At 48.9% G+C, this 12,128-nt stretch overlaps 1 protein-coding gene across 2 annotated transcripts; it reads right to left on the bottom strand.

Annotated features, from left to right (window-relative positions):
- Positions 1-5,809: 5,809 nt before the first annotated feature.
- Positions 5,810-12,124, bottom strand: Exo70 (exocyst complex component 7). Of its 2 annotated transcripts, XM_084576646.1 has the most exons (4): positions 11,628-12,124; positions 9,343-9,540; positions 5,963-7,530; positions 5,810-5,873 (listed from the first exon to the last, which is right to left on the bottom strand). In XM_084576646.1, the coding sequence occupies exons 1-4, from the start codon at positions 11,853-11,855 to the stop codon at positions 5,870-5,872; spliced, it is 1,998 nt and encodes a 665-aa protein (XP_084432772.1). In that variant the 5' UTR covers positions 11,856-12,124; the 3' UTR covers positions 5,810-5,869. The 2 variants fall into 2 exon arrangements, with proteins under 2 accessions (XP_084432772.1, XP_084432771.1); XM_084576645.1 differs by having other exon boundaries at positions 5,810-7,530.
- Positions 12,125-12,128: the final 4 nt, after the last annotated feature.

The following is a 12,128-nucleotide window of genomic DNA, read 5'->3' on the forward strand; positions in this document are numbered from 1 at the left end:
TGCAATATGTCAGTGCAGGGTAAATATCCCCAGGTGGTCGAAATTACTCCAGAGCCCTCCATTTCAGCTCTCTCCGCTTTCACTCCCACTTTCATCCCTTCCCTACAGCATGGTCAGGTGTCCATGAATGAAGTTAGCTATGGGGCCTTTCTGTTCCTGTATAAACCATTTGTTAATGCCCCGCCGGGGTGGTGCAGTGGTAAGACGCCCGACTACTGTGCCGGAGCACCCGCGCTCGAACCCGATCGCGGCGGCTGCGTTTCGATGGAGGCGAAACGAAGAGGCGTCCGTGTGCTGTGCGATGTCAGCGCACGTTAAAGATCCCCAGGTGGTCGAAATTACTTCCGCACCCCTCCACTACGGCTGTTCTTTCGCTCTTTCTACTTCAACTCCCACCTTTCTCCCTTCCCTTACGGCGCGGTTCAGGTGCCCACAGAAAGTATGACAGTATACTGCGCCTTTCCTTTCCTGTGAGCCAATTATTATTATTAATAAAACCAAATGGTAAAAATATCAGGTGATCTAAATTATTCCGGAGCCCTCCACTTCGCCACCTCGTTTTCATTCCCCATTTCCCTCACAGCGCGGGCAGGTGTCCACGAAGAAGTGTGAGCTACTGCGCCAATTTCCGTTCCATGACTAAAAGCAAGGCGTCTGTGTGTGCAATATCAATGCTCGGATCGCCAGCCGGTTCGAAATCCGGAGCCCTATATCTGCACGATGCCCCGCCGGGGTGGTGCAGTGGTAAGACGTCCGACCACTGTGCCGTAGTACCTGGGTTCGAACTCGACCTCGGCGGCTGCGTTTCGATGGAGGCGAAGAGGCGCCCGTGTGCTGTGCGATGCGAGCGCACGTTAAAGATCCCCAGGTGGTCGAAACTACTCAGTAGCCCTCCACTACCGGCTCCTCTTTTCACCTTAACTCCCTGCCCTTACGGCGCGGTTCAGGTGTCCACAGACACGCGTGACATACTGTGCCCTTCCCTTCCTGTGAACGAATTATTATTATTATTATTATTATTATTATTACTATTATTATTATTATAGCTGTACTACGTCTCGTACACTTCCATTACAGTGTGGCTAAGATGCCCGACTACTGTGCCCGAGTACCCGGCTTCGATCCCGACCGCCGGCTGCGTTTCGATGGTGGCGAAGAGGCGTCCGTGTGCTGTGCGATATCAGCGCACGTTAAAGATCCCCAGCTGGTCGAAATTACTCCATAGCCTTCCACTACTGCTCCTCTTTCTTTTCCTTCCCTTACGGCGCTGTTCAGCTCGGCACACCAAAGTCGGTACATACATATGGCATATGTATCGACACTCCAAAGTAGGCCCTCATTAACGCCATAACCTTTGATGCTAGCTCTATACGCGAGGCTGATCAAGTATACTGGCTATGGCGGATACCCGCACCAAAACTATTGTAGGCAACTCGAAGCGCCATTTAAAATTTCGCCAAAAATTCTGAAGCGCGCTCGCAACCGAACTCTCGATCACATATCAATCCCGTATAGGTTCCGGCTCACGCGGGTAACTCCGGAAACGAAGGGGTCAACCGTTAAGGCTTAACAAACCGGGGGCCGGAGAAAGGCGGGAGAAATATCGGGTACGGGCGCTACGCAGGTACGCGGAGATTAGAGGTGCCCCGCCCCTCACTCCGACCTGGACCGGGTGCAAGCCACAACACTCAGATGCTTGTGGCCGCGTGCGGAGCGAGCCATATTGCACCAGACCGATATCATTGGCGCCACTATATTCTCCCCTGCAGACCAGTTATTAAGGCGAAAGCCTTAATAGGCTCATGGAACGAAATCCCGTGTGCGAGATGTATTCTCCCAATTGTCTCTTATATGTCTCTAGATGTCTAGAGACATCTAAGAAACCCTCTAATTTTTAATATTAATATTATTACACCCAAAAGTATAAGGTGCCTTCCTTTCCCCAAAACCTAACTTAAGCGAGGTTTTCGCCAAAATCTAACTTAAGCAAGGCGAAAGCTCCGCCGGGGTGGCACAGTGGTAAGACGCCCTACTGTCCGGAATTCCCGGGTTCGAACCCGACCTCGGCGGCTGCGTTTCGATGGAGGCGAAACGGAGTGGCGTCCGTGTGCTGTGCGATGTCAGCGCACGTTAAAGATCCCCAGGTGGTCGAAATTACTCCGTAGCCCTCCACTACGGCTCCTCTTTCTCTCTTTCCACTTTAACTCCCACCTTCCTCCCTTCCCTCACGGCGCGGTTCAGGTGCCCACAGAAAACGAGTGAGACAGCGCCTTTCCCTTCCAGTGAACCAATTATTATTATTATTAAGCGAGGCGAAACAAAGACGCGTCCGTGTGCTGTGCGGTGGTCGAAATTACTCCGTAGCCCTCCACTACTGCTCCTCTTTCTCTCGTTCTACTTTCACTCCCATCTTCTTTCCCTTACGGCGCGGTTCAGGTGTCCACAGAAACAAGTGTAACAGATACTGTGAACCAACTATTATTATCCTGACTGCCAGCGGCTGCTGCGTTTCGAATAATAAATAATTGGTTCACAGGAAGGGAAATGCGCAGTATCTATCACACTTGTTTCTGCAGACACCTGAACCGCGCCATAAAGGAAGGAGGGAGTGAAAGGTGGTCAGAAGAGCCGTAGTTTCGTTCACTCAAATTACAGTTCATAATAATAATTGGTTCGCGGGAAATGAAAAGCGCAGCATCTGTCACACTTGTTCTGTGGACACCTGAACTGTGCCGTTAGGAAAGGGAGAAGTGAAAGTGGATAGAGAGAAAATGGAGTCAGTGGAGAACTACGGAGTAATTTCGACCACCTGGGTATCTTTAACGTGCGCTGACATAGCACAGCACACGGAAGCCTCTTCGTTTCACCTCCATCAAAACGTAGCCGCCGGCGGTCGGGATCTAACCCGAGAAACCACGGTTCAAAGCAGAATCGCGGCGGACGAATGCGTCAGTCATGTGATATTTTTTTGTGGTTTGTGGGGTTTAACGTCCCAAAGCGACTCAGGCTATGAGAGACGCCGTAGTGGAGGACTCCGGAAATTTCGACCACCTGGGGTTCTTTAACGTGCACTGATATCGCACAGTACACGGGCGCCTTGCTTTTCGCCTCTATCGAAAAGCGGCCACCGGGGTCGGGATTTGATCCCGCATCTTTGGGAACAGTAGTCGAGCGCCGTAACCACTGCGCCACCCCGGCGGGGTGATATTTTTTTGTATTTAGCCAACTTTCTTTAGAGCTTGGAACAGGTGAAGCTTTCTTTATCGGAAATAAATGAAATAGGGGGTTTCAGAAGGTGCTTTTCAACTTTACAAATCACGTTTACTGTTTAAGGGCAATAGTAAATTAGAAAAATTATCTTAATAAGTTGTTAATTGCAAAATAATTCCTTTTGTGCACCAGATGGCTGGCAGCTGTATACATGGTTTCTCAGGCCTACCTCAAATGTTTTATTTTTTAACCTTTGGCTAAAGTTAGCTTGGGCACCCGGTACATCACAGATCTGATAATTTTTATGTAAAGAATAATTCAGATTTTTAGTCCAGAAAACATCTTAAAAGTAGCCTTTCGTGCGAAATTGTTTGGAAATGGTAGTTTTCCCAGCGGTTGTGCTCTCGCAAAAAGTGCTAATTGAGAATGATTTCAGATATTTCAGAACATGCTATTCAAATTTATGGCCTGAATTAATAACAATGACCTGGTGCATATATATATATATATATATATATATATACATACTTTGGCAGTTCTTTTCAACATGAAACTGCTGTGTGGTGATTGCTTCGAGTTGCTTCAAGTTTTACAGCTGCACAGCATCCTAGTATGTGCTCGTGAAATGCTTTCCTGATAGATTTCTAAACAGGCGGATATGGCTGCAGAGCTAATTACTATGAAAATTGCAAATCATGTGACGCATGTGACATCGCAATATAGGAGCAGCTGTCATTTGATCAAAACCTTAACTGAATGACGTATAATTGTACACATCATTACAATTTCTAATTGGACAAGAAGCCGGAGTTGTAGAGTTGGTGTGTTGTGAACAGGCATTGGAGACATAGGATTCCTATGGGAAAATTCGAAAGGCTAAATTGGGTACTGAAGCCTACTTGGTAATTCCGAAACTATACAATTTCACTAGAGCCAGTCTCCGGAGATGCACTCAAACTGTTATAGACGTGACAGGCCTTTCCATCTCGTTGTCGACCATCAGTTTGAAAACCTGCGACGGAATATGCACTGACAGGTGGTCCGGCAGTGGCAGCTTGCCATATGGTAGCGGTGGTGGCGAAAAACAGACTACACAGCACCCGGTAGCTCATTTGCAGAGCAAAAACCACTCCCTCTCCTGTAATTTAGATTAGATGTGAACATGAAATTGGTTTAGTTATAATTACGGGCGCAGCACAGTTGACAACATGCTGAGCATCGATGAATTGCAGCGTTTTCTTGTCGCGCCGATCAGGTTAGAGCTCGTAATTTAAGAGCGTTAGCTCTTACTTCCCACGTTTGGCGATTTCACGTCTGTTTGTCCGGGTCTGTCACGTGACCACTAAGGCCCTGAGTTAGAATTTCTCCAAGTTCGAAGCAGTATTCACTATGGTGGGTTGCTATCCAGGATGGCTGCCGCCCTAGGTCACGTGATGCCACCCAAGATGACGGCCACCATAGGTCATGTGGTGCCTCCCAATATGGTTGCCAGATGCCACCCAAGATGGCGGTCGCTATAGGTCACGTGATGTCGCTAAGATGGCAGCGTAGTTAGTGATCACGTAAAGCTTACGTCATAATGCAAGAAGGCGACCTACTACGTGATGTCACAATCCAAGATGGCAGCATAGTGATCACATGACACCTATGTAATTGAGAGGTCCTAATCCCTTTTGATTCAGGGCAGGCACTTATCACACTGTAGAAGTGAAAAGGGGGAAGATAACACATTATTATGACAACCGTCCAGAATGAATGGAGCTATGAGACTTGTGGTGTATAGTTTTGACTGGCACACACCCTGTACCAACGGCAACTCAGGTGGCATTGACACTTCGCTTGTCAGGATCTAGCGTTGCTGACTCTGCGTCGCACACTGGATTTGGTTGGCGACGTGACTCCGCCCACTGGAAGACTAATGCATGCGCTGCTGCAGGGGCAGCAGAATATTTGCAAACAGGGGATGATCCACGAAAAAACTTCGTTTAGCCTCGGTCGCCTTCGTGTTCTGCTTCGGTTCGGCGCCATGCTCTTCCTCTGCCGCGCCGACAAAGGGTGGTAAAGCACTTCATGTTTAAACAGGACAGCAAAGCTGTGAGACTACGTAAGCACACTGCGTACATGATTCGCTGTTGCAGCATGAATGCACGTGCCGCAACAAACAGCACTGGGAGTAGCACCAAGGCACTGCGCCATCAGAGGGCATCTGCTGCTTTGTGACGCTCCGCCACATAGGTAGGGCATGTTGCAGGTCATAGCGAGTGTGGCACATATACACTGACCGTGGTGTGCATTGGCTGCGGCAATTGCAGGGTGATTCAAGTCCGCTAATAACCCGCAAGTTACGCCGGCAGCGACGTAATGGCAGCAGTTCCTGCGAGAAAACCTAAGTGCGGTGGCTATATAGGTCTTAAACGTCGATAAAGTAGACGCCATTGTATTTTTGTTTGTCTGCTCAGCTCTAAACCTATTCTACAAAACATGCACGTCGACTGTCAACACCTACATGTGCCCTGAGTGACAGCAACAGCAGCAACAAACTAACCATTGCCACAGCATCAATGCGTCACAAGTCTTCTGACATGTGCTAAAACAAGAATTATATTCTTATGTTTATTAAATAACAAATCAAGCAGGATGAGTCCGTTACCCACTGCGATTAGGCAGATGCGTCAAAGAACTGGTCGATAACAAACCAAAGCTATTAAATAACAAATCAAGCAAGATGAGTCCGTTACCCAACTGCGATTAGGCAGCCGCATCAAAGAACTGGTCGATAAGGCTCGAAACCTGGAGCGGCGTGTACTTGAGGTACTTATCTGGGTTCTTGGTGAAGGGTACCGCCGAGTACTTATCATAGAACAGCTTGTACTTGGGCAGTATGAACTCCTTGTTGTCACGCTTCAGGCTTTCCCTAAGCTCTACGTCTGGTACGGCATATGCCTTCTGCACCCGATACAGTTCTTCAAGCTCACGGTTGAAGCCCGTGAACTTGTCCTTGATGCTTTGGCGGTCCTTATCTCTCAACTTTGCCCCGGACGCTGCTAACGATGTGGATAGCGGCCGGTCCACCTCGAGCACATAATGGAGCACCCTGCTCCAGCTCTGTGAGTACAGCCTTTTCTGGTCCCGGATTTGCTCCTCATATTGCTGGCCCAGAGTGGGTTCGTACATCTGGACCACTTCCAGTAGACCTGACCGGACCAATGCCCTAAGGACGTAGTGTAGATTGTTAAGGCGGAAAACAGCCTGTAGTGCTTGGTCTTCATATCGGGCGCTCTTGTTGTGAAGTGTGAGGTTGAGTGCCGACAGTACTCGTGTCACATACTGGGCCAAGGCAGCGCGGTTAGGGTCGCGGCTCTGGCTGAACGAGGCCAAGTCCCATACGGCCAGGACGGCACCGGCGGCTTCGACGAAGCCCAGCAGTTGCTCCAGCACCACCATTACATTGCTCGTGAGTTCATGCACCGTACCGTCGCGTGGCATCTTGCCCTCGGGGTCCCCCTTGACGCTGTCCACGAGCTCCTCGAGTGCCTTGTTCAGCGTCGTCTGAAGTGTGACGGCGAGGCTTGGCAGGCGCGAGGCAGCTGACCGGCCCGAGTTGGGTCCTGACAGGAGAGACTCGTAGTCCTTGCGCAGTGACCGGACGTGCTGGAGGACTGGGAAGAGGCAGAGGACGCTGACAAAGTCGTGGCGTGCCACACAGCGCTTGACGCGTCCAGCCAGGGCTTCGCCCTCCTGAGTGACGCCTTCAAGTGCTGTGAGGACGACGCGTTCCAGAGCCAGTGGAGGGTCGGGACCAAGCACCTTTCGGAGCAGCTCATCTTCGGCCTGCATGAGGCGGCACAGAGCCGTGAGCGTTGTAAGGTATGCCTCCACTTCCTGGTCAAGAAGCTCGTCCCTCGACGGTTCCTGGAGGCCGGCATCCGTGGCGCGCCTTAGGCCTCGCATGAGGGCATCATGGAGGCGCCGAGGCACGCGGCTCTTGCGGTTGGCACCAAGCTGCGGCGAAGAGGAGGGCTGCGGCGGCAATGTGCCGCTACTCGCTGAGCCGGTCTTGTGGTGCTCACGCAGACCCTGCATGGAGCGTTGCAAGACGCGGGAGCGTTGTGTTGCGTACGCATCCAGATGCTCGGAGAGGCCCCGCTTGCGCAGCCAGGCCGAGATGCGTGCCAGGTCGGCCACCACGGAGGTAGGCAGCGGCTCGAGCGCGCCACTGTTGGCCGGCGCCGAGGAGGAGGAGCACTCTTCCACAAGGTCCAAAATGGCGACGGGCGCCACGGGTCGACTGTGTCGCGACAACAGTGCCTCGAACTCGGCCTGCATTAATGCAGTAGACAACAAAGCAATGGCGCCTCATCAATACAAGTAGGCAGACAAGAGCCAACAAAAAAGAAACTATTTTCCTGGGTGGTGTAACATCAGCTCGGACACATGATTATGCACTCCAAATTCAAACGCTCTAGGTCAAATACAAGATAGCATCATAAAAAAAATTTGGACAGTTTCAAATGAAAGATGATAGTTTGGTTTACAGGATTTAATGTCCCAAAGCAATTTATGCTATAAAGGATGCCGTAGTAAAAAAAACTCCTTAACGTACACTAACCTCGCGCAGTACATAGGCGCCTTGCTTTTCGCATCCATCGAAAAGTAGCAGCCGCGGCCAGAATTTGACCCTGCATCCTTGGGCTCAGCAGCCGAGTGTCCTAACCACTAGAAGCCACCACGACGAGGCCAATCGAAAGACAAACACAGTAATAGAGGTAAGTGCACAAGTGACCTTTCTCTTTCTTGCATGCATGCATTGTTAACAATTAGAAGCCCCATCGTGAAAAAATTGTGGAAGTTTATCCCGTCCAAACCTAGTTATCCGAACATAAGCTGTTAAGCATAGCTAAACATCAGCCTGAAGACAGAGCGTTGGCGCACTCGATTCAGTACGCACCTCATCCAGGTGATGACTGAGCAAACAAGTGTCGGCAAAACAGTTAAATCCTTCGACTAGCCATGTGGTCAGTGCGCATTAGAAAACCCCAGGTGGTTGAAATTTCTGGAGCGTTGCACAACGGCACCTCTCGGCTCAAGGTGAAACGCGCAACTAAACGACACCAGGAGTTGCAGTGCCAAGAGTAGAACCCACACTCCAGAAAGGTGGTGTGTCTGGTGTAGTGTGCACACCATCTGCCACTTACCACGGCTGCAGGTGGCTGCCATGGGCAAAAGCGGTTGGCCTCTGGGCGCATGGCATCACTCATACGTGAGCCGCCGCCTTTCTGCCACTGTGTGCTGAATTGAAGTCTCCACCCTCCAGATGCACCAGCCACCTCTCAACAGCAACCCTTAGCTAGTGAGCTGCCCACACATCCACTGCCACTTTCGATCCACTCTCCCACCTCAGCACCCCCCTCTCCCACTTTCACCCTCCAAAAGCACTATCTACTACAACCTTCATACCTTAGTTTTAGTGTCAAGAAGTGCCGGAAGCCAGATAGAACAGCCAGAGAAGGGCAGGTGATTGGTAGAGCTTCTGGTGGATAGGGACTGGAGGAGTGAGCAGCACATACAAGTGCTCTAAGTGTCCAGATTGTGGCTAGTTCTGGGCTTGTAAAGTGCCCAAAGGCATTTCTCCTCCCATGGGTGCTCTGGAGAAAGTGCCTTGTGGGCGCAGAGTGTTGAGCACCCTTTGCAGCACCTCAGGTAGATGATTTTTTGAGCAAAATCAGAAATATACAAACCAAGAGCAGAGTTGAGCGTGGACAAGTGTAGAACCAATTAAAGGCAAAGAGAAAACCTGGTGTCAATGCACTGTCATTGCATTATCATTAAGAGCCCCATATAGTTCTTTCCAAATTACCACAAGCCAAATACCGTGATAAGCCAGAATACTTGAGCAGGGCACTGTTGTGCAAATATAGCGGCCCCTTACTGCAGCAGGTATATTTTGATGCAGTGCTAGCATAAAATTATTCACAGCCATACAAGCCTACAAGTCAGATGGGCATGAGTAACTTACCTGATGAACCACTAGCCCCTCTCCACTTACTTCTTACTATCTGCTTCCCACAATTACAGCACTGACTGTAAGTATGACAGCACCCAGTTGCACGCATCATAAAAGCAACAACTTGCCTGCAAAGAAGTGACGCCCTCATTAAAGAGCTGCTCAAGTAGGTTGGCCTCGATGTTGTGCGGACTGTTCTGCTCGAAGTAGTCACGGGCTTTCTCCACCTGCTCAATGGCCTCGAGGAATGCGTCCAAGTTCTGGTCGCTGGGACCCTGGCTGATTTTAGGCTTGGCCATCTGGGACACTCCATACAGCTGCACCACCTGTTACATGAAAAAAGAAGCAAGAGCTGGAGTTTATCCTGTCAACTTCACAGCTGAAACAACCTGACAAGGTGTGAATGTGGTCACAGAGGTATTTTAAAGTGATAACTGTTGACTGGAGGGATTCCCGGTTTTGAGGCATTGGCATAGATGCTTGTACAGCAATGAAGTGTGCACGTGTCAGCTGGGGCGGGCAGTTATGGCATATGAACGAAAACGTGTGCACAGAGTGGAGGGCGAGGACTGGCAGCTACAATCCAGTACACCAGGAGAGGATGAAAGACTATGGCATGAAGCAAAAGCATGCTGCAGTGGTGGAACCATGTGGAGATGAGGAGCGGGCATGTGCTTTTACAGGGGGGGACTTTAGGGACATATGCATCATAAAGATTACTGTTGCCCAGAATAAATTATGCAAAGTACCGCATTAGACTGAGTGACCATTTCATGAACTTCCCGACTAGGGAAGACAAATCTATGCTTCTGGTTCCTTAGGAGGCTGCATGGGCAAAGAAGCACCTTCCTCACAGACTGTACTAAACAAAGGCCTTTGTTTGAGATGATCCATCTCACTAAAAAAGGAAGCGAAAACTCATAATATTGATGACTTCTCTTGAGTGGCTCCCCAAGCTGAAAACCAGGAGCATGGTCAAAATTTTTGCATTATCATGTTTGGCATCACTGCCTGCTCCAACTTTGCACTAACATAAATATGCCTGGCACTCTATTGCGAGTATGGTTTTTGGCATTGTTGTTTTTCAATAAATGTGTGACCGTGCTTTTTTGGTTCTCGGTTGGATTCTAGTTCCACTTTAGTACAGCTGAAAATTCATCCTCGTCAGTATATAGCGCTCATCTATGTTTACTAACTGGCCCAACGTCTTGACCATCTTGACCACTATTTTGCTCTCTGCAGTTCGTTTATTTGCCTAATCCTACAATTTGCCTTTTTAAAAAGCAGCATTAGGGTACCTCAAATACTGAAATGCAGACGTTTACTGCCACACGTTGGCAGCAACACAGTGTACTGACATCACAGTATCGCTTTTGCTACATATCACACACTCAGTGGTCTGAACCTGGCCGTGGTGCCCTCAGTTTAATTAATTAAGGCAAGATGAACAGATACTAACGTGCAAAAGTTTTAGTAGTTGTTAAAGTGCCCATGTGGTCGATATCATTACAGAGCTCTCCACTGTAGCACGCTTCATAGTCTTACCTATGCCCATTTCTTCTCGAGTTTGGCTAAGATGCCATCAACTTGAGTTTCTTCCCCGATCCACTCTGTTGTTTTCTTATCTCTTATCATTACCCTCATCATTTTCTTTTCCATGCTTTGCTATGCTGAAGCGCAACCCGTTTTATTTCCTCTCCATGTCTCTGCCCCATAGTTTACTACGAGTAAGATACAGCAGTCACATGCTTTCATCTTGAGAAATACTCGTGCAAATAACGAGGTGCTGTTCATCATTGGGGAGTATTCCCTCTTATTCTCTTGGTTATTTTTCTGGCAGTCAGGATTAGTGGTTAGTACTTTGCCTGAATAGATGTACTCTACTATTTTCAGTAGCTCAGTGCCTAATGCACCTACTGTTGAGCAGTATTTGATATTTTATGCTGCTCTTATACTTATAATGGTGTTTTTAGCATTTAAAACTGCAATTTCTGCCCTGAATTACGTAGTAAAGAATATCGTAAGCAAATAAGAGTGCCTCTGGCACATAGAGCTCAATTATTAAGTGCTGTCACATTTGTGTGGTGCGCCTATGTACCATAAAACAGTAATTACCGTTTATCACCCATTAAAGTGTAATTATGCATTATAGTGAAAGTTATGAGCTTTGCCTAACACAAGGGTGATTAAATACCCACTGACAGCACCTGTAAGCATTTTAATTGTTAACGAATGAGCTGTGTTTCAATCAAAACACAATTCAGCTTGCTTACTGCCCACTGAGTAAACTACAGAAGTGTGACACCGTCAAAAATCGAACACACCACAAGGCACGATGTCTCAACGCGGACTGCACGATGACACAGATTCGTCGGGAGACGAACACCCTCAGCATAATAATACATCTCGTCACCTCCTCCAGCTGTGCGAGCGTGCGATCGATGTTCTCCTGTCGTCTTTGCAGGTTTCCCGTTTCGTGGTACACGGGCAGGATGGTGCGCTCGAGCTTCATCAGGCGCTCGTCGAACGACGACAGGATGGAGCACATGCCCTTGCTCAGCTGGCTGCTCTTGGCCAGGGCTTCTTGGAAGAGCTTGATGTTCTCCACCTGGCGAGCCACCTTCAGCTGAACGCCGTCCATCGCTGCAAGCGATGTGCGATTTGCCCCGGAAACACCGCTGCTTTTAGTGTCGATCGTGCGTCAACGCTACACACAAACGTCGCTACACTTTTTACTAAGCGTTACCATGACACATTGACTTCTCTGGATGACACCAATGAGTTCAATCAACGTTATTGTGACTGCAACTACCGCACCTGTAATGGGTAATGGTTAAACAATCATTTTCGTGAACTAGTATAGACACACCTCCCGTCTCCGGCGCAAGTTTCTAGTCTGAGAAACTGATTCACC

The sequence above is a fragment of the Amblyomma maculatum genome, chromosome 8, assembly GCF_055883805.1.
Source record: "Amblyomma maculatum isolate TAMU_Amacu chromosome 8, ASM5588380v1, whole genome shotgun sequence".
NCBI lineage: Eukaryota > Metazoa > Arthropoda > Arachnida > Ixodida > Ixodidae > Amblyomma > Amblyomma maculatum.